The sequence below is a fragment of the Necator americanus genome, chromosome X (assembly GCF_031761385.1).
Source record: "Necator americanus strain Aroian chromosome X, whole genome shotgun sequence".
Lineage (NCBI taxonomy): Eukaryota > Metazoa > Nematoda > Chromadorea > Rhabditida > Ancylostomatidae > Necator > Necator americanus.
This window is the reverse complement of record NC_087376.1, coordinates 28,044,363-28,072,176: the sequence shown is the minus strand read 5'-3', so window position 1 is coordinate 28,072,176 and position 27,814 is coordinate 28,044,363. Positions and strand designations below refer to the sequence as shown.

The window sequence follows — 27,814 nt, the reverse complement described above, 5'->3', positions numbered from 1 at the left end:
CACTAGAGCGCATATTTTAATATGAAAATCTTTGGCAATGACAGCTACAACAGCGCCAAACTTCAAAAAAGTGATATTTTGATAGTAACAACTCAACGACTGAACAACTTCATGACAGTGCTGACCCAACTGTACATAGCTCGAAGAGATCACTGAGTTCCGAAGACTTGTTTCGTACTGAATTTCCAATTTGAATCAAATTGAATTTCGTACTGAATTTGAATTTTTCATCTAATTTCAGATATTCAACAATTGCAATTCAACCGCATCGCATCATTAGTGCGGTTTTATTTTTGCATTATGGATGGAAAGAAATTGATCGTTCTTTGTATCCACTTTCGGCAAACATGATTGTGTGGATCGAATATATTACAGCAAGGATTTGTATCGGAATTCGTTGCACATAGGGTAGAGCGTCTGTCATATGATGTGCCACGGAATGCATTATAGTGCTTCAATTGCATTTTATCGGAAAGGAATCTGTTGTTGAAAGGAAAAACGGGAATATTTCAGATGAATGCGATTGTATTGTTTTGGAATAATCCGAATATTGTGAACCAGTTCACCACGAGATAATGAAATGGAAAATTCTACAGAAGTTCAATTGTTAGATCGTCGTCTTAGTACCGTATGCAAATCCAAAAATAATTCGTTGAAATATAATTTCTAGCACATTTCCTTACTCTACTCACGCAAATGTCAAGTTTTATGCTATAGGACCAAGTTTATCATTTGCAGCTTTGCTCAGTTTTTTCTTCGTGTTGAATTTGTTCTTAAAATTTTCCGTTTGATCAAAAGTCCACATTTTGTAAACATTTTGTTTCATACATACTGAGAGTTGACCATGTTAACCGGAAAAAGTGTGTTGATCGTGGACAAGAGCTGAGCTTTGCTACCACAGCTTGTGGAGATGACGGCATTGCTCCAGCCTGCAAGGAATTTTGTCTTTCCAAAAACTCATAGCATTGGAATTCAGTCCATATGCGTCATCTTCATGTTACATACAGCTATGTACACGCCTAGCTAACGCTGTGTAAGGATTTCTTTGGCTAGACCATCCATTTTTGAAGAAAAAAAAACCATCGTAGGTTGCCGTTCTCGGTCGTTTGTCATTTTGTTTTTTGGCATGGAAGTATGAAAAACAACAAATCTCAGTCGACAAAAGAACGCGCAAACTCTATAGAACTATACTCGTGAATATGTACAACAATACAGTACTCGTGGATCAGACATTATTTCCACCAATTACCGGTTTTTTTCTTCTCATTATTGTTAATTGTTTTTGACTGTAGATAGTCTTATGACATTTTCTGACTCATATGGGTACCGACCTCAGGATTGAGGGATCTATGTGTTGTAACGAATAATCTAACAATGTTGATTATTAACGACAGAACTTTATTCACAGACACCAGCTTCGTCATCAGTGATGAAGCTTTTGACAAAAATACAATTTTAAAAAAATACATTCAACACCGAGAAAAAATTGCGAGTTGAGATTCCTGTACTACCACGATAATTTATAGTACGTTATTAGATCTTCAACTATGTATGACACCATAACATGAAAAAGAATTGATTCATGCAATATTTTCGTTTAGGATCCGCACAAATCATGCGCGTAAATAGAATGATGAAGTGAATTATGTTCCTATTTGCATTAAATCAAAACTAGTTATGTATACATGCAATATGACTCACAAAAAATGCCACCGGCAACACACTCGATGACGGTTAGGAATGAATTTACAAATAGGGTTACCCTTAGGTGAGTATACATATAGTATAAATATGTGTAAGTTCAGGTATGGTCTTACGCCTGTATTGCATCCGTGTCCGGTTTGGTCGGTTGCGCTCCCGCTGAGAACATATGACTTGGGCTGAAAAAAAAGATTTTTAGTAGTATCACATCGAGCAAAAACCAAATATTTATGCTTAGCACAACTCATGTGAACACAGGTGATTTATAGGGTGCATACTAGAGAAAAGAAAGTTCGAGATTAGAGCAGATAATTTTTTTTTTTGGAAAGAAAATGAAAAGGAAAAGGAAGCATATTTTGTAGCATTTATGGGACAGATTTCGAAGGCATAGAGTGCACAGAAGCGTCGAAAAAGCTGCGTGTCTTGCAACAAAAGACAGGAAGCAGAAAAAAAATGATGTCGAACGTGCTTACCACTTAGGTGTATCACTATAATTAATCATTCCTCCACACTGAAAAACGTATACGTAAACAATAAGCGGTAGCCATACTATATAACAGACAACAGAAAAAATTAAAAAAAAAAAACTACATGCTTTGGCAAGAGAAAATGTCAGCTGTGAACTGTGAGTGCGTCAAGCGCATTCCTTATTTCTGTCATCATTTGACCAATGTCATTTGCATAGATTGTGTCATTTACACACATATACACACATCATTTGCCTGTTATTTACGATCTTTTTCATCATTGACTTGTAAACAAGAACGGCGACCAACGTTATTTATATTATTATAAGTATTAATGACCCGAGATGAAATGCAGTCGGAGAATAATAATCCATGCCCCTTGTATCTGCTTTTATTCTGGAGTTGAATAGGGAATTTGATGCCCAGTATCTTTAGTTGCTCCATATGAAAAACATTGTGAACATAAGTATACTTTTAGAATTATAAATTGTATGGCCTCTTCTTTGCTTATTAATTATTCTATAAGTATACAAGACTTCTATGATCGAAGCGGGAAGAATATGTCACACGTTAATGAAAATAACGAACAAATGACTTATGTATTCCCGTCGTATTTTTCACATAACTTCATCTGCAAATACACATAAATTTATCAATTTATTGAACGATACCACATTGCTGCAATGTGTCGCTACGTACGAACAGATCAGTAGTAGTGGTGCGTACCCACATTTCCTCAATCTTTCAAATTCCTGGGGAAGGAGGATGCGACAATTGCTCCGGAGGTAACATAGAAATTCAGCATGGTGGATCCAAGCGATTTATTTCACGGGAAACGGTGAAGTATCCAAGACTAAGAAGAAAAGAGATCGTCGCGTAAACTATTCTCTAGTTCTCTCAAACTTTTTCTTGGATTTTTGTCCATCTGTTTACGAGAAGGAAATCGATGATGTGTGTGGACAAATCTATTGCTTCTACTGCTTCTACTGCTTCTACTGCGTCTACATCTTCTAGAAGCACATAAGCTGCTCATCGTGGTGGCCAATCTCTTAAGTAAGCAACAAGTAATGTTTTTTTTGAAGATTTCTTCACTCTCCGCCTTCATCCACCAAGTCTCTTAAAAATATCAGAAACAAATTGACTTACTTTCCGGAAACTTTCATGAAGTTATCGACGATGATCGTGATGGGCAATGCTAGCACCAATACCCCGCTAATTATGGCTCCAGATGCAATTAATTTTCCGGCTGAAACATCAAAATTCTGAAGAATTTCAATAATTCACACTTCGCAGCGGTGATAAAAACTTTTCTGAAACTAATGTTCTATTCTGATGCGCAATGCTTGACAATACTGAATTCCAGTAATTCCTGGAATACTGGATTATTCCAAAGATTCGTAAACTATGGGCCGTTCCCAATTTTGTAATGATATGTTGGTATGATAGTGAATTACATAGGTCCCTTGGAATTTGTAAATTGTCAAGACTTTAGCGTGGGATTATTCAATAAGAAAATATATGCTTATTTGATCAACGTTAAGCTTTTTTTTCCAGAAAAAAAGCTATTTAATGCTCGGTGGAAATTTTAGATTAATCTAATATATCGAAGAAACTCACGTATCGTAACTGGTACATAATCACCGTAACCAACTGTCGTCATTGTTACAATAGCCCTGTAAAGCAATAGCGGAAATGAATTGGTAACAGTCGCATGGTTGTTTTATTTATTTTTAATAACTATGTACAAACCACCAAAAAGCAGCAGGAATCGATGTGAATGGTGTGTCTTCTTCGTCTTTTTCGACGAAATACAGAAGTGTCGAGAAGAAAACAACACCGGTGGATAGCACCTAAATATCCTGAATATTATGAAAAGACCAGAATTAGCGATTATGGTAGTCAGATTTCCTCTAGTACTCTGGGAAATAATAGAATGAGATTAAAAAAAGAGGTCGAGTTGTTTTGTTAACATATTTAGAGAAAAATAAGTGCTAAAGAAATCGAAAGAATGAACACTGACAAAAGATAAAATCCACAAAAAAAAACGGACAGCTCTAAAAGAGCTAAAATAACAACACACTAACAATTAGCGGACCTCTAAACAATATTAATTTTTATCATATACTTTATCAGGCGAATTTTTGTTCACTCTTATTTCCAACGAGTTTTTCTTCGTTATGATAGGAGCAAATTGGTTCATTTTGTTCGTTATGATAGGAGCAAATTGGTTCATTCTTGCGTAGAATTATATTTTTAATAAAAGAGAAATTCTAATAGTTAAGGGAATCTTTATGGATGGATGCCTCGTTATGGATCGGATGTAGAAATGATCTTCCGTTCACTTACCATTCCCATCATTCCTAGTTGTCGAGCAGAACTACGCAATGTAAGAGCGAATGTTCGCATTCCTGATGAATATCTACCGAGTTTGAGTATTCGAACAACACGAAGAACTCTCAGTACTCGAACAACCAGTAGCGCTCCTGAAGAAAAGCAGTAAATTTTGAGCCAGAAAATTTTATAGAAGCCCTTTTTTACGATGATATAGGTATGCGATGGTTCTTTCTGAACTTCAAGTACAGTTTTTGATGCATGGAAGATGCGAGGTTTCTTTCACGGATAAAGGTTGTTGACGAGCTTATTTGTGGACATAAAATGGAGAAATCCTTTGAATAATCGTCGTACTGCTTATTCTGGATCCCATTCCTCAGCCGTATAAAACGTGTGCAGTTCTTTTCTGCTAATGTTAAATCATATTTTCATGAGTATGAACATTAATAATAGCATTTTAAAGTCTTCCTGATATAACTATCATATCTGGTATATGGTTTTCTATAGTCACTGGACCTGAATAAATTGAATATAGGAGGTTTCGCCTCCTCTAGTCGAAATATTCATGACTATTTGCCTACATAGCTTGAATTCGACCAAATTATACTTGAAAAACCAACTAAAAAGTAAGTATTTATTAATTAATCTATTACAAAAGAAATTCGTGCAGGTGATTATGTATAAGTTAATGAGACGAACACTAGAACTAAAGAACAGATGATAAGAATGATTTTTTTCTAAGGAAATGAAGTTGTCCTTTATAATTTTTTAGGAACGTACTGGGTAAATCAAACATAAGACTCATATTGTTGTTAAGAGTACAACAATCCTATCACTGCTGTAATTAGAAATAAACGACAAGAAAACCGTTAATATTCTGTTCTGTGCTAGGCAAACAGTGCACTACTTGTTTAAAGTGATAAATAAAATAATAAAGAAGTAATAGGTAATAAATAGCCGTCTACTCTACCGAACATAATTTAAAAAAAATAAAAATAAATTCAAAATCCATTTAAAAACTAAATTTAAAGTTTTCGAAATATGTATTTTTGTGGACAACTTTTTTCAAGAAACGTCGTGCAGAAAACGTGAAGAAAAATTCCTTGAAAGAATAACGTTTTCCTTCATAATGAGATGTATAAGAGACTTAACGTGAACATGAGGATGAACACGAAAATAGAAGTTATTTATCGTTGCATACAAAACTGTGTGGTTTATCTACATCAAGGATTTAGAGGGATCAAGGATTAGGGATTTCTGAACAAAGTGATCCTTTTTTGCGTGTCAGCACATTTTTGCTGATCGATCCTTGAATTAAACTCGTTTTACTTCTAATAACACAAGTGAAAAAGGTTGACGAAACCCCACATTCAATAGCGGTACATCCGTAGTGATTCTGTGAAGACGCAGAGGTCTTCAAATAAGTTTACAATCCCTTATTTATGAGGTGTCAGTAGATTTTTTAAGGACAAAGGATTCTTCAGGGCTAATTTATATTGCTCAATTGTTAAAATAATTATCCACAGTGTTTTACGGTAATAAATAACTGAAAACAAACCTTTTATATCACTTAAACTTGCTATGTCAATACCGAACATCGCTAGTCCAAGCTCTAAGTAGAATGGTACTATTGCTATCAGATCCACTATGTTCATGATTCCAATAAGGAATTGTAACCTAAAAAAGAATATTAGCCGCAATTCTCACATATAAACTATAATATTCAGAAAAATTGAATATTTAATGAAAATACTTGATGAAAAAAAACTCATCTTGATGGAGTCACAGCAAGCCTTAGGATAAACTCGAAAGTGAACCATATAATACAAGTAGTTTCAATATAGCCGAAAGTTGGATGTGGTTCCCAAATCACGTTCGGATCATTTACTAGAAATGAAAAAAGATTATTTAAAGATTTTTCTACAAACATGATAAGCGGGTACTCTAAGGACAGAAAGATGGTATTAGGCTAATTTACTCTTGCTGATATTGTGAATGTTCTAGGAAAAAAAGCATGGAACTGATTAGAATCCGTGCTTTGAAAAATAATTCACTTGTGAGTTTAGAATGGCTATTTTTTTACTAAATTAACATTTAAAAAACTACTCTTACAGTGATGTAAACCAAGCAGTTACTACGAACAATGTTTTTTTCTGGTGTTCCTCATTGAAAACCTTTACAAGTCTAAAAAAAGTTTTAAAAAAAGTGTACATGTTATTACACTCATTAATGTAGCCCTCGGCAGGTTAAGTTGAAATGGTGTGAAAATAGCGGAGTTAGTGGATATTCAAAATATGAAATAACCGATGTAGCAGGCAATTCCAGGATGTATTTGAAACTACAAAATTTGTGTAGGTAATCTGCAGGAACAACCCAAATAACAATTCACCTCAACGAAGGAAAACATTTTGTGACTAGAAGCAGATATGCTAGCGTGAGACAATAATTGTGCACTGTCCGAGAAGCGACGAATAGTTCGGAGTTAATTTACTGGTAACTTAGAATTCTTTCGTGTGTTAACGTGTTAACGTTTTTAAGGAAATGTTCCTCATTACAGAAGTGCACGAGTTCGAAATCGGGTAATATTCACAAATCAACCTCATGTAGCCGTATACCATCCCTCTGAAATATTCGAATACACAAAACTTAGATTTCGGAATCACTGCACTTCTTTCGAACCTAGAAGTTCTGTACGCAACAATAGTACTGAACATATTTAAAAAAAGCATTATAATTAACAACAAAAAATACAAAACAATATGAATTTAAGTAAGTAGTAAACAAAAAAAAAGAATAGCCGAAACAAAAAAGAGAACATTATAAAAAGTAAGCAAATCGATGTTCTATGAAAATGAAATTGTGCACAACACAGAACAGCAACACCAACAACAAAACCATGCAGAAGTGCACGTGAAATACGTGCAACTATGAAACATCACAACCTTCGTAGCGTATCGTTACGGCATCTGAAAGAATTCACAGGTACGAAAGTTTTGTCAACTATAGAACTACATATTTAGAACGATGCATGCATTTGATTTTCGTTGATTTGTTCTCTTTTTCAACTCTGTCATGCTATACGGCGATAGTCGACCGTTCGTGCATCACATTCACGGAATCGTTCGTTTTTCTTCCTCAAATAGATTCTACAGTACACAGTTTCGATCACCGATAGTATATAGAATTTTCTATCATAAATACTTTCGAACTCTAGTGATAGGAAAGTGATTGCTACACGAATACAATGAAAAAGTGTATAAAGATCACATATACAAACAGTTTGACGATAATTGCTCTCCAAATTCGTGCCTATAGCAATCATTTTATAACATGGAACTCATGGATGATCCTATTTTAGAGTTGTTAGAAATTTGTGGTGTAGAAGTGGAATCAAGGAAAGGCTATCATTCCACTGAAAGAGATCCTTTAAGTCTGATTTGAATCCTGGAAACTATTTAACACCTGCTTTGAGAACAAACGTTGAGACACGTACTTGGCTCCTTTTCTTGCGAAGCAGATTAGGATGAAGGAACAAGTATGGAAATATTCCCGTATCCTGATCAAAAAAAGAAAAACCGGATTATTTTGAGAAATTGAATGACTGAATTTCATGATGGATCTTTCTAAATCAGTTCAGGATAATTCGAAATTCTGTACAATTTGTCTCAAAAGTCTGAGCCACTGACAAATTTAGTAGAATTTTGCTTAGAAGTGGTATGAGAAACTTCAAAGGATAAGTCAGATATGAAATTTAATTAAAAGAGAAAAATTTCACTGCGTACGTCGCGGTGTTTTTGTCACTACCGTTGAAATTTTCTAATGTAAGTCGATCTTCTGACTAATGTATAAATCACCTGCGCTGAGGTTGTTTACACGTGTTGATATCTTTCCATGTTTCACAATGGGTACCTAAAATTTGAAAAATTAGTAGCATGTATAAGATTCATTCATCATATCCCTCCGATTATTCTCCTCAACACAAACGTATCGTCACGGAACAGTTGAAAGGAAACTCGATCCGACTACGATGTTTACAGTGTAATATGCGTGGATAATAAGCCTTTACGTCTGACCTCTCATCCGTCGATGAAAATTTTGAAAACAGTGCGTCATGAAAGCTACAAAATTTTTTCTCGATATAACAAATATATTTCTCCGGCAGATTTCCAAATTACAAATTAAAAGTGCACTGTCAATCGTGTTGTCGGAGCAACGGACGTGCATAGTTGGGTCACGTTCCGATGTATAATGAGTGGTTTGTAATTAGTCTTGGACGACGGAAGGAAGTGTAAAAGCCGCGTTGTGTTGTCACGGAGAAATATGAGTAGCCTTGGATCTATGATCCCCATTTTTTCCCCCTCATTCACGTGTCACGAAACTAATCTGAGTCTTTTAGATGTACGCGATTGCTCTCCAGATCAAGCATGTCCTTCTTTCCTGTGCTCTTGAAAAGGTGAAGGTGAAAAACTAGTTCTAGAAAAAAAAACCCAAAAAGAAACTATCATTCACTGCTAAAAACATGAGGATGTGTACGTGAAGGTGGATTTTCTTCTATGAGAGTAGCAAATACATAATCCTATTGTCTATTTTATATCATAGTATGTAATTCAGTATGTGCAAAATCCCACCTGAAATTCATGTATCGACCCCAAAATCAGACCAATGACGGATATTAAAACAAAAGATATGCTGCCAAAAGTGAAAAGTGTGGATAACAGGGATCCATCGCCTTCGCAGAATTGATGTATTCGGCATCGAAGCGATCGATCTCGCATTTCCAGATTCTTATCCTTCTTATGAGTCAATTCTTCGATGGATGCACTCCTATAATCGAATTCCATTCGTATTCACATTACAAATTTTTCGAAATAATTGTACAATGTGGATAGGGAATGACGGTTCACTCGCACAACATAGGGACGATAAAATTACAAATGGCGAACAAAGAATTCATTAATTCAACGGTGTTCACGCTTTACTTACTTTGCTGATGAAGTTTCCGAAGGTCCTCTGAATATTTCCAATCTACTCTAAGATTTTCGGCTATATTTGACTTGAAGTACAAATAAACAACTCCCTTCAGGACTAATACTACTCAAGTAAGATATATTTTGGAAAAAAATCGAGTTTATGTCACTGTGCAGTGAAAAGACTACTCACAACTGATTGTAACCTCGCCAACAACACGTGGACATAACGGATTCTGGAATCTTCCAATAATTTAATTCATTTGCGAATTCCTGTGGACAAACGTCAAGCGGTCGATGTAATTGACCAGTTGCATAGTATTTGAAGACAGCATCGAATAATATTGAGGAACGTTCAAAATAATACTCCTCAGCATCCTGTAGTATTAAGAACATTTCTACGAGCAATTTAAAAGAATTACTATTTTTTACTTACTACAATATAGGCATCACATGAACGTATCCGTTTCTCGTGATCCATTTGAGCAAATGTGACCAATTTCTCCTCTTCTGTTCGAGAAAACAAACTGGTCATACGAATTCGAAATGACATTCCGCCTATATTTAGTTTCAACACAGTATCTCCAGCTCCTGAATGAGCATGAACTTTTGCCAAGCAAAAACAATTTTGCTTAGAAGTGCAAATAAATTTTTGGTTCGGGCTAGATTTGTTTGCAAGTAGAGGAGTAGAGTTGGCGGAAGTAGTGCTGCAACAAACGTCGACAATGTCACTCAAAGTCACTCAAATGAAGTCGTTAAAGCACGGAAGATGTATAACTTCCTTTGAACAGCTTCTAGGAATCACACTTAAAATTTCCAAGCGGTTTTAGTTGATTGTATTTAAAAATAAATTCCAAAATGTAGTTCTTGTGAAGCTTGAACTCGAATAGATTCACCTGAAGTTGAATTCAGACCAAGATTCGGATGTATCAAGTGCTCTAAGAATAATCAAATCAGAAATGCATACATTTCTGACCCTGTGGCGCAAAGTATTTGAGGTATATATGAGTGACACCAGCTGTATAAAGTGAAAAAAAAAATCCTCAAAAACTTGATCCGTTAAGTTTTCCCGCAGCTTCTATAGCGTTTAGTGGTGACGTTTCCTCACTATCGCTCTACTTGACGATCTGACATCATCTCATCTCATAAGTTCAGATAGTCTGGGTTATCGTTTCTAATTCTTCTTATTATCCTTATTATTTTCAAGCATACACCTCTTCTTCCTCTTCTATCCATATTTCATATGCAGGAAACAATTTTTGCAACTGGATAATGTCATTTTCACAGCAGTGACGCATATTTGCACTTCGTCGAACAATGCCATTTCAAAGATCCATGCCGGGCATACACGCTTCGAAAAACTGGGAAACGGGACCCATGAGGCTTGTATGAAACATTTGGTTGCAATTTTAAGTGTTAAACATAACTCAGCACTCAGATGAGAGTGGACATATGACGCAAAAAGAAGAAAGACTTCTCACCAGATACTAGTTCAGCTCGTGGACAACCGTTCTCGGATTTATGATCAAACATATAGGGATGGTGGTGTGATGGCTGAAACAACTAAGACTCAAATTTCACATCGAACAAGCGACACAATGCAAATCAAAGCCAGCGCGTTTACACTTTCTTCAAAAGCTCCGCTCAATTAACGTTGTGAATGTAACAAATTATCTTAAAAGTAGTGAATACTTGATTATAAATGCGTGATACTAAATAAAAGTAGATATTACAACGAACAAAAAATAAAAACAAGTATAAAAATTACAGAAAAAAATTGATTCTTCACCTCATCGTTGTGATGATTTGGCTGAAGTGCGTTGTTGTTATTGTGACCTTTTCGTGTACTTGGAATTACCATCGCGATTTGTTGGCTAAAAACACCGTAATCTATAATGACATAGGCTATTCTGGAACACAACATTCGGTCAAACATCAATCTGTGTTCAAACGTTAACGTTGCGAACAATCACCTTGAAACATTGTGCTATGAAATTCTGAAAAGTTCGGATAAAATTCCATGATAGAATGAATTTTTCAAAGTGAAAGGTGGCGGAGACCAAGAAGTGGTAAAATCTCTTGGAAATGGTCTCTTTTCTATGTTTTTTTTTCGAAATAAAGATTGTACAAAGGCGGTGTATTTTCTTCGGCAAAAAACCTGAATCGTAGTTTCGATTTTAGTGAAACGTAAAATTTTTTTGAATAAGAAAGTAATCTCAGCTTTAATAGTAGATCATCCAACAAAAAATAAAGTTCAACGATAATATTTATAATATCGTATATTACTAAAGTTGGAGATGATCACCAACACAAAGATGAATATTAATTGGTCGAGACAGGACCTGTTCGTGAAGGGAGTAGAATAGCGTTGTTGTCTGAGCAGCATGACTGCACCGGGGATTGAGACCAAAAGTGGTTTGCATTTTTGGGGCGGTCGTCAGCAACGACTGAGGACGAGAAGGAGGTGGAAGAGGAGAAGAAAGAGGCCTAGAGTCTGTCGGGAATTCTTTTGAAATCCCCTTATCTTTATAGAAACTCATCATAATGAATAAAATATCACTTGTAAAATTATTCCGTGAAATTATATCGGCAACATTTCCAATCCTTCTTTTGAGAACTTCACCTAACCCATATACTTGACGTATTCATCCGTGGGAACTCTCACATTAGTCCCGTTAGGACGAATGGAGGTTCCGAATCTCTCAAGTATTCTCAAAGCCACCTTAGCTGATTTCTCAAGCACCCACTCACGTCATTTATTACTGAATTAGCTGAGAAGTAGCCACTGAAGAGTAATTTTTGTCTAAAAACATTTCTCAAAGTGCAAAAGAGAAGTTCGTTTCACTGAAAACGAATAGGACAAATCACTCCTGGAAACTTAGATTTGTTCACTTTAAAATCCGTCGACATCATCCTCCTTAATGCATTAGTGACAAATTGAGAGCATAGCATCATAATAGAGTCAAACAAAAGTGAATTTGTGAGGACTTTATAATAAATCTCTTATTTTTTGACGACATAGAAGAGGAAAGGCGGAACCTAAAAAACTCGTTTGACAGGTCGATCTAAATTTGGTTGCGGAAGAAGGGGTGCTGAACAAGAGCAAAATAGTTAAGTTATGAAAGAAATGAAAAGTTTTTGCAGGCTTACAACAGGACTGACTCAAACAAAATTTTTAGGATTTCTACAGTAACAACGGCACCTTGGAATGCGACTGATTTTACCGAAATCCTTTATTGTCCTGATTAGGGTATACAGGTAGACTTCGTCCCTAGAAAGTGACTGTTACTGCTATCAAATGACTGAAGCAACATGGAGCGAATAACGGGAGAATACGACGAAAAAGCAAATTCGCTTTTTTTCGTTTTTTTTCTGTGGATTAATTACTGCAGAATAAAGGAGGAGACGTTGTGGTGAAATAATGACAAAAAGACGATTTACCAGTTAAGAACTATCACAAAGCTGGAGATGGTAGGAAAGGCCAAACCGATCTAGAAATTTAGATTTATTTCAATTTTTAGACGCTTACATAACTTATCATTACCAACAAGACATCACGTCGAATGGATTGTTTTCGAGCACAAAAAATGAGCAGTTGCGAACTAATATGCGAGAAAACATGATCCCTTATTCAAAGATCATTTAATGGATGGGGATTTTTGAAATTCATATTGTTTTGGAAAGATCTAAAGAAGTCGAGAATGGAAGTTAGAGCCGTATGGATTGCAGTGGACTAGAAGAGCCGAATCAGAATATCTTCTCTAAAATATTCCAACTACATAACATAAGTGGCATAAGGGAGAACATAGTTCCCAGTATTCTAGTATTATTTTGATTATTCTTCTATCCTAGTATTATCTATAACTCTTATTCCTAGCAGACAAATACATTAACACGATCTTCCCCAATTAATGTGAAATTCTTTGAGAAATCTTCAAACAGTATGATAATCGTAAGGTTGTATACGATGAAATGAAGGGAAAAACAAACAACAAAACAAGCCTATGGGCTGACCCGTTTACGTCAAGCTACTCAGATTTCAGTTCATTTGCATATGAAGATGCTGTGTGGTATCAAAACAAGACCGAAACGCATCTGTGTGCGATTTGCGAAGCAACCGAAAAATGAATGTCCACCTTTCTCTCCGCCCAACATCATCACAGTTAATAGAGGTTAGTACTACTGTAAAAATCATATTGTTCTCTTAAAAGAGATCTTTATGGGACCATATAAGCACGACACGTTATCTATGAAACGTTCCACGGAATCAGGTGATTTTCTTCATTCAAAACGTATCCAGATTCGGAGAATTTCAAACGAGAGTACGTCTGATATTGAAATTTCTATCTGAACACTCAACATAGCAACAATTTTCGCCTACAAATTATCACGCGAAGGCGCTTAGTTCGAAAAATGAGCAAGGAGTAACGGATACACCACGAAAAACGGACAATGCATAACAAAATACGTTTGTCACATAATTTCGAAGTTTCTAAAGGACTAGAAACACAAAAGGCTTTATTTTAAATACTTCCAAAATATATTCAGAGAAAAACCTCGCTCTCCTTAGAGTGTTTTTTTAAGGTAAGTAATATTTGAAATAGCAGAGATAGGTAGTAAGGGAGATTAAGGACGAGAGAGTGAAAATGCTGTCTTCTGTGCAAAAAACGAGCAAAAACGTGGGCACAATTGGAGAGTAGAATAGGAAAAAGAAAATGAGGAATTCAGAACAAAAAATAATTAGGAGAATGTGGTCTCGAAATGTTCACGAAAAAGCCACCAAAACAATTTAATGAATTGAAGCATTTTCTGTTGAACATTAAACTGTGCCTTGAAGTTGAATATTTGTTGATGAAAATAACAATACAAATAGAAGGTCGGAAAAAAATCGAAGGTATAACATAATAGTGTCTTTGAAATGGATTTAAGCTCTCCCTCTCCTGGGAAATCTTAAAAATTCTTTTTTTTTGCAGATTTTGTCGCGATTCCATGTTAGTCTTTCGAAAATGATAAATTGTACGACTAGAGAAAGTGGAAACTTTACTCTTTGAACTTATCTCGCTAACCCATCCAGTTCTTATAGGAAAAAATATGTCCTACTTTTATGATTGAACAACTGACAGGTAGATTTTCTTTAGATTGAACAATTTTTCTACAAATTAATAATTATGGGCGAATGCATAGAGAATAAACAGTACCATTAAATTTGTAAACAGTACAAACTAGGAGGATACAATTCACATTATTGGTTCATCTCCATCCTATACCGTTCGTACGATCGACCACATATGAAGGAACTAGTTCGTATTGTCAACTTCCTTATGGACAACATACTATGACTTGCAGTAGTAGACAGTAGAAGTAATTACAGAGTGATACATTCTAGACATCCATTCAGACGTGTTCTATCTAAGCATGTGATAATCACATGCGATAATCTACTTTTTCTATGAGGTATAGACTCGCTAATACTCTTTACTCGCAGTCCTGTCGACAAGCTTAGCTCCTCGTGGAAACACCGTTCTGCATAGAGAAAAAAAAAAACCTTTCACGTTTTTATAACACATACTTTGGTGTTATTAACAAAAACTGGGAATAAAAGCATATCAGATACTCCTCAATTCCTTTTTACGGTGATTCACATAGAATATGTTGTCCAAAACCGAAACACTTTTTTTCAAGAAGAACTCCAGTTCAAAAAAAATTGGATTTTCGAAATGAAAAATGCCAGGAAATGCTTGCAAGAACGGAAGAGAGCGCAATCAGTACTGTACAATCGCAATCACTCAACATGAAAGTTGAAATTTTTCAAAATGAAATCTTCGAACATTGACGAAATTCTTATGTGAAAAATCTTTATTGAATTAAAGATTTAATGACTTAAGTTTTTAAATATGCTGGATGGGAATCAATCACCCATTATTTTGGATATAAACAAATCTGGACACTCGCCTAACCACTGCAGCGCTCATGAAGTATAAAAGCAGAAACACTGTGCAGCTCTTAGAGCAAGGTGTTTGCTATGTTCACCAACGTATCGTCAACCAGTGAGGCATAAAGAGGTTATGAGGCAGAAGGAATTATAGAACATTTGCAAAGAATAATACACATACAGATGGATGAACTTTTATTGCTGCTCGAAAATGCTTGGTACCGAAAATGTCACATTTTTCAACGAGACTTGATCCTACCGTCGCTTTAGCAGGTGAAAATTTAAAGTTGTTATTTATTTCAAACATTTGCGAAGTAAACCTACGCAAAATATGCGTCACGTGTCCAAGAGTTAGAGTTCCACGATTTCTAGGCAATGTGAGTCCCTTCCTTATCGACAAGTGCCACGGAAGACTTATGTTGTCAGGCGCATTTCGCTAATTTCTTCTTTCGTTGTAGGAAGAGCCAAGTCGACTTATCCTGCACGGAAATCCTAGTATACTAGCAATTGGCTGATTTGTGGATAGGATAGGAGCTAGCAGGGATTTCAATTTCGAAAATAATTGTACTCGTTGGGAATGAGGAAACTGCACTTTTATTTGTTAAGAATGTAACAAAAAAGGGAGAAAATTTAAAAAATGAGAATGCCATAGCATATACATGCTGGACGTGTGCACTTAATAACGATGGAATGCATAGAAACATGCAATGATCGGGAAATGCTATATATGGCGTTACGAAACGAATAAAGCGATGGATTTTATGAATTCTCCTACCTCATGATATTGAAGATTCCGTTAGAGGAGGTTAAAATACGAATGTCGACGGTGCCATTCGTGTAATGTTCAGTAAATGTGAGGAGGAACAGAGTCACAGACGGAACAGCAGCTTCAGTTACGAATGACTTGCTTCTGCACTGCTGCAGAAGCCGGTGACAAAGTTGAGGAGGAAAGTCGACTGGGGATATAACAAACTTGTTGTGAGAAATGAGTTTTCTTTTGACGAATGAAGATCGCTTAGATGTTAGATGAATACGAAATTACGGGAAAAGTTTGTTGTTAGCTGGTCGGATGTATCGGTTGCAAAATCCAGCCGTCGACCTGCTCCGAATAGTCGTAGTGCCGTTTTCCCGAGGGTGTGTTCAATGAACGAATACGCTGAAGCAAAAAAGGAAGAAAGATATGTCGAAGTGCGTGTAGTGTCTTCAAGTGTCGTGATAAACAGATAATCGACTCGTTTCTAGCTGGGGAATGAGATTGGCACTCAGAATCGCATCACACACGCATGTAGTCATCAACGACGCTTCAGAAGAAGTGTGAACGGCCGTGCCATTCGCAAATATGTCGTAAACACGTGCTGACAAGGAGCAGTCGTCTCCTCTCTTTTTCAGATTATTATGAATCGGTGGCTCGTCGACATATATAGTAAACAAGTAATTTCAACGAAATTTCACGTTTTGAATAATATATCCTGTGAAATCGGTAAAATATCCTATATGGCGATTGAATACATAACACAATGGTAGGTTTAGAAAATAATTGCAGCATCAAGGCGGCGATGAGTTTTGCGAAAATCGGTATTGTGCATGAAATTTGAGCGTGCATTAAACACCAACACTACCCTACAGAGTTATCCATACGGGATTCAAATGAAATTCAATACAAGGACAAGCACTGGAGAAAGGGAGCTTAGTGCTGATGTAAATATCATGTTTTTATCCGGTTAGTTGTACAAAACACTACATATGTACTGAAGTTTGCAAGTACATTCTTGCTTTTTTTCTTCTTTTATATCCATTTATTTCTTTATTTATTTATTTAATATTGGATTTACAGCTAATGACAATGTAATTCTGCAAATATCGTAAAACGTTTCGATGGAATTTTCAACCTTATCCGCACAAAATTACTGCGTTTATTTACGACTGCCGAAAAAAAATTTTGTGTTAGGTTTTTTTCCGAAGAAAAAAAAAAACGGAGAAGAAAGAGATTACATTACTAATAATCTTACAATGACAGAGTTTTAATCCTAATCCATAGATTACCGTAATAATGGCTACACATAATTATTCTGCAACTATGTATCAATATATAGCTGATCACTAATTCAATCGGGTTAGAAACCAAGACGGACAAAATTTACCGTGTGAAAATATGTTTCTATTTGACTACCCGTTGAAAAGTAATTAGAAAAATACCTTTTTAAATTATTGAAGAAATAAAACGTCGCTTGGATTTCATTTAAACAACAGCACTTCATCATTAACTTCGATTGCTTACAAAGATATCCTCTTTTTGATCAATTTCCAGGACTATATAAGTGAGCATCAGCAGGGAGTAGTTTTTCGTGTTTTTAATGTTTCCCTAATGTCTATCACATAAAGTAGTTTCTGAATTAACAAAGTCTTAGTTTACTTTTCCGTCAAAGTGCAGTTAAGCATTTATTTTGATTTCCGGATAGAATGTTATAACTTTCGCACGTCATGCAATGGCAAAGCATTTATGACAAGTGCACTAGGAAGAAATTATGCTATTTATTTCTATTTATTCCAAAAACTATTGTATTGTTACACAGTTTCTGAAATAATGCATGCTGAATAGTAGCAGGATCGAATGATCGTCTAAGTGCTATTGGCTTAAAGACATCGATGAGGTCTCAGATGTGGAAGCTATGAAGATTAATATATCCACAAGATATGGATCGGACTAAGACGCTTGGTTCCCCACTATGATTTGATTAAGCATAACAGTGTTTTCATCCGGGAAATATCTTGCAAACAATATAAATTACTTTAATTTGGTGTTAGCAAAACCATTATATAGGAGGAGCTGCATTGGGTGCTTTTATTATGAATAACTTCATACAGAAAGGGGAAATATCGGAGAACATCAATTGTGAGACGACATTTTCCTTATTTACGTCCACCACTGGTAAACAAAAAAAAAAAGAAAACCATATTTTGTATGAGTCAAAACAAAGAGAAATAATACCGCACTCAATTTTTTTTCGCACAGTCCTTCTCGTGGCAGAGGAACAGACCGTACTCCACTGAGAGAACGTGGAAGGTCCTCCCATGAGATTTGTTCTTCTAATCCAGAACGCCTCATAATAGTAAACCACTCTACCTGGGTGATGGATAACCAACTCAGTTTAAGGAGACAAGAGCAGGTTGGGAACCCGAGATGGGTCTGTCTTGGGAACTTGAGATATTTTTTTAAAACAAGATTCAAAATAATAAAAAAAAGCAAAATTAGGAATAAGATAAAAGAAATGAGATAAACGATATTTAAGGAACAAGATTTAAAAAGCAAGAAGAGGAGATGAAATGGGTAAGAGATAAAAGATAAAACTAGTAAAAAGATTTTAAAAAATAAATTTTCGATATAGATCCTGAAAAAGCAGCTGATTTAAGAGAGAGAACTGGTGAAGCGTTCAGCGGAATGAACTTGTGGTTGGCGTGGTATTGCAGGTGCTGAAGCTAATCACGTTCAGCTGTCGATCTCTCGTATTCTTGAGAAGTGATGTCGAAAATGATTGCGAGAATTTGATTACCTCACGCATTGAAATGTGATTAAGTTCGTAGCGTTTTCCCTCAAATACGTACTCCTTTCACAGGTTCACAGGACGAACGATTTTAGCATTTACACAATTTTATTTCAAAATGTAGCAATTGTCATAAACTAGTGTTCATCTAATACGAATTAAAAACATGAAGATAGTAATAGAATGCTGAAGTGAATATCTCCCAAAACGTATTGTACTACAGTATTCTGAAATCAGTTCTTTTTTCTTGCAGCCTATACACTAATTCTCCACTGCTTATTCAAAAAATCCCTAAAACTTCCAACTAAAACTCTCATATCTTCTTGAAACTTGTATGTATGATATCTTACAGTATGATATCTTCCAACTTTTTTGTTCTCTCCAATGATTGTAATCTCGGAAAGGCATTTAGGTTGAAAAATTAAAACAAGAACATTGGTTTTTCTGGTGGATTTTTCTTATAGATTTTCTGATGTGAAGAAGTTCTCAGAAGAACTAGGAACTTCTAAAAACTAAAAAACTACAAAAGAGAATTAAAAATTAAATATGTCGAGTATTCAAATAAAATTAATGAAAGACCGTAATATATTTTCTCATTGGAATCAGTTCATCTATTGATTTGCAGGTAGACAGTAAAATAAATATTGGCATTGAAAGAGATTTTTACGCTGACGAAAAATTTATATGTTTATTGCTACACATACATGCTGTAATACTTGCTATATACGGTAATATGGAGATCTGCTTTGCAAGAAAGTAACTGTATTGCAGTTGCAAACTAGCATTTACAAATAGTATTTATTTATTTATTTGTTCACTTGAAAACACCGTTAGGTGTTTCACAAAGCAGAAGCAGGAAAAGAACAGAGCTGACTAGAATTTCGCCTCACTAGAAGAGAAGTGTTTATCTAGAATTTTTATACAACGGGCCAGGCCAGACATATATACAAACATTTAGTATCAGATAGTCTTCTTGAAATAATCCAATAAACAATGTAATAAAGTAAAAATAGAAATAAAAGTCTTAAAGTATTCCAACTAAATTTATTCATGTCCACAGGTAACAAAACTGCCTACTTAATACAAATAGAATAATCATTAAAAAATTCAGAAAAGTTTGGTAGAGCTAAGTAAGGTACGTAGGTATAAGTATTAGGTTATAAACTAAGTATTAAGTTACTAACAAGATATGCAAAACTTAGTAAATTTTTTTTTTAGGTGAAATAACCTGCGACGACTAATTAGGCAAGCTACCGTATCGACGCTTGAGATAAGAGAATGTTGAGAATGTGTTTTTGATCTACACTTTGTATCTATATAAAAATAACAACTATAAGATATCTTTTCCATAAATAACATTCATTTCACTGGTCATGAGCATTTACTTTTTTTCCAACTTTAAACGTTGAACTACGAACACTGCTAGGGAAATTGAATAAGGTTCATTTGCAAATGTTATAATGAAAAATGAAAATTAAAAAATGTTAAATAAACGTCTGTTGATAATTTAAAATAATAGTTAATACTTAAATTCTTTGTTATTATGGAAAACCTTCAAAATAGTAATAAAATTCTTTTAAGGTCTATCGTAATGTCGCCCAAACATCCCCAGAAATTGGTAATGAAAATTTTTGGTGACGGAAATTTTGAACATTGTTTGGTAGCTCTAAGAAAAGTTAATTGGTGCCATACTTTGACCAATAATTTTCGATTATTTGATTTCTTTACTGCGGTTTACTGTCAACGGATGGTAATTCGATGTGGTTTTTCTAAACTGGTATACATTATTAATTATTATAATTGGTTTCCTACCTCTATTACATCTAGCTAACCTACTTGTTATACTGAATCTCTTTTAGATGTCATGCCATCGGTTTTTCAACAAGTACTAGTTGCAAAAAGTTATCTGTTCCAAAATTTTTACTGGTCGATCACAGAAGTGCGCAGAAGATAAATGAAGGCCGAGTTCTGAACCAACGCTATGAGTCCCCTGACGATTACTAAAGTGTCCAGTGCGTGTTAACATTCTGCAAAAGGAAAAAAAATCTTTAATGGTACAAGAAAAACGTCTTTGGAAACATCTGACTCACAAAAGAGATCTTATTAGTTAGTTGTAGAAGCGAATGAAGGCGGATATACGCACACACACACTATGAGAAGTACTCTAGACGGTAACTAGAATAGATCATGAGGTTTGAAAGAGGAAAAGAGTTTTTTTTTTTTGAAATTAAGAAAGCAACCGAGAAGGCATTGCGAGTTTTTACAACTAAATGAAAAGGAAACGTAATAGAAATATTTCCTTCTGTTTCATTAAAAACAATTTTTTTTTCGGAGCACTAGAAGGGATGGGATATCATTCACACTTTAAGGATATTATAGACGTCTTTGTAGATTTCCTAATCCATGAGACTGCTTGGAATAGTGGAACAAATATGGAAGAGAGACTCAGTAAAGGCAGTAAAGGGGTTTGAGACTGCACTTGACTGTGTCATCCAGAAGGCCGAGTACCGCACATTCCTCTGGCAATATGTGTGGTCTTGACGTCAACTGTCATTTTCGCCTCTCCTTCCACCCAAAACATACAAAAGTAAAAGAAAAACGTGGAAAAGATCCTAAGACGTACATCCTTAGTAATTCTTGAAGAACCGATAACAAATAGTAGTAGTACGTTGCTTAGAAGAGAGCTTATATGCTAGAAGCACGATTAACAGAACGACTAACTACGAAAAAACTACGGTAAATTTTGAATCATCGGGAATCTCGCTGTTTTCTCAGTTAAAACTTGAACCGCTCCTGCTAATTAAGGGCTAAAAACACTTCAAAAATCTAGTACTCAATTTTTTAGAGACATATGAACAACAAAATCAAAAAAATGTCTGACTATTTTGACAAAGGCCTACATTCTTCAATTCTTCTACGGTGATTTAAGGATTTTTTAAGTGCATGAACCTAGTTAGAAGAATACCGAAAATCTGTCTTAAACTACAGTAACTCACCATAAGAACTTTCGTCGATTGCAGGGCAGAAATTTGAAAAATAATTGAGAAGAACTGTGAACATTATATGAACAAAAGACTAACAGCTGGACACGCGGCTGCTCTCACTCCTTAAGTTTTTTTTCTTCTTCTGCAAGTACTAACAACTAATCTGCACTTGTCCAATGGAATGCTGCCGAAAAAAGGGTTTTCTGATAAGAGTAAGCCGAATTTTTTCTTCTACTAAAGATAAAATTATAAAACGAAAACAAGTTCAAAACTGCCAAGAGTTCCATTTGAAGCATTTTTCAGTTTTCCGAAAATATCCTGCGAAACTATTTTAGAACAAGAACTAACCATAAACTTTGAACTATACTATCTTTGAAGGGGAACAATAAAAACTACCTGTAGTAAAATTATTATTTCTGCTTAATTCACGTATAAGGCTTAGGAATGATGCAGGAATTAGGCTAATGTTCCCAATATTTTTTTTTAATTTGCAACTACAGCTCATCCACTAAAAATTGATAAATCATGAGGAAAAAGATTGATTCAAATTCATCTTTTTTCATTCTGCAACATTACGGTAGAAGAGAGGAAAGAAACGAAAGTAATAGAAAAATGAATGAAGGAAGGAAAAACGAGAGTAAACTGTGTTTGATAGGATTGCTAAAAAAAAAGCAACCACAGCTCACGAAAGCTTACAGAAAAGGGCACGGAAAGAGAGGAATGGAGATTGCAGTGTAAACGGTATAAAGATGGCAGTATATGATTTCAATATCCTAGACGTTCTAGGATACGTTTGTTGGCAATCTTCTTCATTGCAACCATAAAGAGGTCATCATCGTCGCCGCGAAGAGGAAAACAAGGGAAATCAAGCTAAATTTGTGCAGGGTATGCACGTTAAGTATTATAAAACAGTTCTTTGTTAAATCCTCTTTCATCTCAGCACACTTAAGGTTCGACGCCTAAAAATAAGTCCACCATTATCGAGTGCAGGGCGGGTGTGGCGCTTAGAGGTCCGTTGTAGCCACACGGTGGAGGGTTCGAAACCGCCCTAGTGCAAACCAAGCCTTTCTTCCCTCCGGGGTCGATAAATTGGTACCAGTCTTGTCTGGGTGGATAAAAACATTGATTTGGTCTTCGGCTGGCCTCCGCAATGTATAGGCCAACACGCGTTCCAAAACCTTAACGACTATGAATTCCAGAAAACGCTCTGACGCATCCCAAGTGGATCGATACGCCAGTGACTTTATCCTTTTTATTATCGAGTGCTGCTTTTAAACTTGGTAAATGATCTTTACAGTGTTAATAATTAACGCAGTGTTCGTGGCGAAAAGTGGATAAGAATTCCTGAATTGTGGATTGAGAGAAAATCACAAGCTGATGCCATCTTGTGGGAACACTTAACATTTCTAGGTCAAGACTGTACTTCTATGTTACGATTCACTCTCTGGATACGTCACCTAATGGAAATAGGTCAACATACACTATTTCTCTACTGAATCTTTATTACTAAAATTAATTAACGTTTTTATGAAGTGTGGAGAAAATTTCACCGAAAAGACACGGATATTTCACACTATACCATTTTTGACCGAAGATTAACCGGAAATATTTGCGTTAATTCACTAAACAGTGAAAAGTTCGCTGTGATCTTCAGGAATAAGCCGAGCCGGATAGCAACAAGAGTTCGATGTTCAGCTATATTCCATATACAGAGAGGTAACGACAGCAGGTGCTTCATCTAATAATTTCTAATATGAGCTGTAACTTACTCTTTCGCTTCTATGACGTAACAAAAATATTTATATAAGAGATCTCAGAGTCTTATTCGACATTTATGTCATAATAAAGACATCTGCTACATAATACATAATTGTTATCGAATACTAAATAAGTGTGACAACAGCTTTTTTTTTAATGAAAATGCTAATCATAGTAAAATTTAAGTTCTTACTTTAAAAGTAAAATTAGAAATCCTAACCCAGACAGACTTCGGGTGAACCTACCAAGAGTACAATTTTTTTAGAATAAGCATTATAAAACGTCTGGAAGTCTGAAATTTTATATTTGTTAAAAGCTTGAAACAGTAAACAATGCTCAATGCCCAAACGAATTGGAATAGATAGATAATTTGAATAATGTATTATTTTAGCAATATACAGGGCAGTTTTGGCACCATGACTTTCTTCAGAAGGTTTTTCTTTCAATAATTACAAGAGCGATACTGAATGCACCGTTTTAGTGAGAGAAAAATTACTGGAGTTCTTGGAGTGACAACGTTAAAAATTTAAGAAAAAAGATCTGTATTTTAGATTTTTATATGCATTTTCCATTGTGCACCCAGTTCTTAAAGTATTTCAAGGATTTAGTTACATGGAGAATTTTTCCTTTTCTTAAGAAATATTCTCCAAAATGCATCCGCATTCACTATCGCAAAGATATCGAGCAATTCAAGGTCACATACATGTACGTACCGTGCATTACCTGATTATCCTGACCTAATCGTGTTCTTTGTGGAAACTGTTGTTCTACAAAATTCGCAGTAGGTAGCACAAATAATGGGCTGAACTGCAGAGAACGAGAATGCCCTGAGGGAATCAATTTACTTTATAGAAGTAAAGGAATCTTCTTGACAATGTAGTTCATAAAGGAGACATACATAATTAGGAATACAAACGGATTGAAAAGATATTTAGCTCTAGTATTTCTAAAAATTCCACATTCCTGTGTTAATTATTAGACCAGGAAGAATTTACATTTCTTTTCTTTTGCAGTATTTATAACTCAGATGCTCTCAAATCCAGAATAAAATTGGAGTAATGTTCAAATTTGCTGAAAAGAGCTTGAAATTGGCGCTTTAACGAAAATATGTCAGATTTGCTTAGAACCATTGGAAAGATCATTCTAAACATCCAAAGCATAAGACTGAATTTCAGGATTTACTGAGATGTGTTAAGCACTACTTGATAAAACGTGAAACACGTCAGATTCGTGATGATTGATGCAGGACATTCGTTTTACAAGTATCCAGACATGCGTTCAAGGCGCAAAGCATATGTTGTCGGCAATGTTGCGAGTATGTATATGCTCTTCACCCTCACCACTGTCATACATCACAAATGAACTGAACCCGGAAAAAAAAAACTTCCTCTTTGAAAAAACAATATTAGGACGTTTTTGTCGAGGTTGAGCTGTCAATCATCAATCGCAAATAATGCAATTTTAAATCCGACTCAAAACTAAAATGAGAATTGATGTCACACCTGACTTCTAGAAACAATTTTCCGACAAGAAATAAGAAAGATTTAATAGATGTATTGTGTATTGCTTACAGAAGCCAGTTAGTAATCCCTTACAAGATGATTTTTGGAGGAAAAAAAAACGGAAATTTTGAGGAACAAAAGGGGATGGGAAGAGGAAAACGACTAAGATTGATGCTTACCAAATATATGCATTCCAAAGGGAATATTTGGAGTAAAACAAAAAGAAATCGGAAAATATCTGTGTCTAGAACGGGATTGAGTCGTGTGTACACTAAGAAAAGGAACAACAATCAGTTGCATGGCTAAGTATGCAGCACAGAATAAAATAGTGTTATTTTTGTGTTTGGGATTTATTTACACTCCTAATTCTGATAGTAGTTAATGGATCCGAGAGTTCTTTAACATAGTATAAGAAGTACACAGCTCTGCCCTGCATATTTTCACAACCAAAGAAAAGTAATTAGTTATTCGAGCAATTGACGAAGATTAATTTGATTGACGATGCTTTAAAAAAACTTTGGAGAACGTGCAGAGCAGTAATATAATAAATTATTCTCACTGCATAACTCATTCCTTCCTTATAATTGATTAGAAATGAACGGCAGATCCTCTTGCCAGAGAAAAAGAAATATATGGAAGTGAAATCGCTAACGAAAACATAGTGTTTATAAGTTGGTGGAGATAAAAGTTTGTGCACTTCCCTTGAAGACACACACACTTTTAGCACTAACAGCAAGGAATTGTAACAACTGAGGATTAATTAGCAAGTGTATTTCAAAGAAAAATGATTCCAAAAAATGTCATTACATGAAGAGAAGTCCAGACCAAGTCTCATCATCCCATTCATTCGTGAAACAAGGATAAACATGATATTGCGACCGACGAAAATTGAAATCTCTCCAATAACTTGGTAGATTAATTTTACTCATTGGCATAAGATATCGAAAGAAGACTCTACGGTTAAAACCGCCACCCATCCTGCTGTTTAGTTCCGGAGGAACTCCATGAGATCACCATAAGAGGATATCTATGAAAGGATGTTCCTTGGATTCCCTATTTGCTTTAAAAGACAGTAGGTTTCAATATAATGGTGTTGGGAATTCAAATTTGTATCTGTCTAAAGCTATTTTTCCACAGTTAGCATATCCTTTCCCCTAAATACGTGCGTAAAAATAATTTTTTTTTATTTTCAAAAAATCCATGAATTAATGGAATGGAAATTAGGAGCTTGGCGAGCGAAGAAGTTTGCAGGACTAAAGAAGTTTGTAAGTTTGAAATCATCTTTTCTTGGGTGCTCTGTTCTCTTTCAATACTCGGTGACCAATTTTTTTTCTATGGAACATTAAAGCAGAACTTCCTGGACCTACAATAGTTAATATGTTATGTAGTGATGATTGTTGCTTTAAAAATTCTAAGCTGCCTGTAGTTGAGTTGGTTTGGTTGATGAGAAAATTGAGAATATGGAAGACCGTTGACGACGATTACTTACTGCTGTAAATGAGGAACATTGCTTCGCTACTTAGCAACCTGTGCGATTATTATTTACATTGTTGTCACGGATTCCCATAGCCTAATGAGGTGACAGCGTTCGGTTTGGCGACATTTGGTGTAACACATCAGAAGTGTACAGAGCACTAGACATTCCCTCAAAGTTAACAGAACTAAAAATAAGAGCAAATTCATTTTCATCAACGAAAAAAAAACTAGGAATGAACTAGTACGCAAAAAGGTGTGTTCAACAGCGATACTATGGATCTCCGCTATGGTTGGTGAAGGAAATCCGAAGAAGAAACAAGAAATACCGTAGAACACCCAAACAAGGCAAGAAAAAAAGCGCGAAAAAGTAAATTTTCTTTATCGGTACTTACCTTACGATATTATCAGCAGGTGATGAAGAACCTTCAAACAATGGAATATGCATCATTGAATTCAGGAGGATCCAGATGTAATTTTGAGTGCGGTGTGAGTTGACACGAAGCTCGTCTCCACACGTGCTCACGATCTCAATAAACCATGTTAATCGCTGCTCTCTGACTATGCTGGTGAAAGCTGAAATCAAGCTGATCTCATACGTATAATAATGCGTATTTTTCGAGAAGTAAATTTTAAACGATATTGTACACCGGAAAGCAGTAAGGAGAAGTAACGGTTACATGAAACAGCTCATAATGAGATACCAGTCAGGATTAGCAAGAAAAAGTGATTCTCTCCCATGAGAGTAACTCCTTGTTCTGATGAACGAAACCTTGTTCGAAAAATATTCAAGAAAACTCTAGAAATACTGTAATTTGAAAATCCGTTGAATTTTATCTTGAGGGTGAATCTTGCTACTAGTAATGAGAGCAAGAGTTTTATTCTTACTGAGAACAGCTTAGCTTAAACTGCATCTAAGTCGATATGAAAAGTTTGTTCTTTAAACAAAGAACGAAAAATTTGAAAATGTCACAATGTGAAAACGAAATCCATGAAAGCAACGATTTTCTCGTGCCTTAGGACAGGAAAATCCAGTGAAAGTGAAAGTGACACCGCCTCAGGAAGCGCACAGAGCCCGCAGTGCACTTGAATTCAGTGCACAGACCAACAGGTACACATATGTTTGTGCACGGGTGATTAAGGGAATGCCTTGCACC

At 35.4% G+C, this 27,814-nt stretch overlaps 1 protein-coding gene across 4 annotated transcripts; it reads right to left on the bottom strand.

The window, feature by feature from the left end:
• Positions 1–1,813: 1,813 nt before the first annotated feature.
• Positions 1,814–27,108, bottom strand: RB195_025733 (uncharacterized protein; the record flags this gene model as incomplete). 4 transcript variants are annotated; one of them, XM_064213998.1, is made up of 14 exons in its annotated part: positions 1,814–1,880; positions 3,315–3,414; positions 3,786–3,841; positions 3,918–4,018; positions 4,515–4,651; positions 6,058–6,176; positions 6,317–6,386; positions 8,354–8,408; positions 9,128–9,323; positions 9,660–9,844; positions 9,903–10,057; positions 10,948–11,020; positions 11,256–11,340; positions 27,053–27,108. In XM_064213998.1, 14 exons carry the CDS (start codon positions 27,106–27,108, stop codon positions 1,814–1,816), a joined length of 1,455 nt encoding a protein of 484 aa, XP_064069879.1. The 4 variants fall into 4 exon arrangements, with proteins under 4 accessions (XP_064069879.1, XP_064069881.1, XP_064069882.1 ...); XM_064213999.1 differs by lacking the exons at positions 1,814–1,880; positions 3,315–3,414; positions 3,786–3,841; ... (2 more) ...; positions 6,058–6,176; positions 6,317–6,386 and having other exon boundaries at positions 8,316–8,408; positions 27,053–27,105; XM_064214001.1 differs by lacking the exons at positions 6,317–6,386; positions 8,354–8,408; positions 9,128–9,323; ... (3 more) ...; positions 11,256–11,340; positions 27,053–27,108 and having other exon boundaries at positions 6,058–6,154.
• Positions 27,109–27,814: the final 706 nt, after the last annotated feature.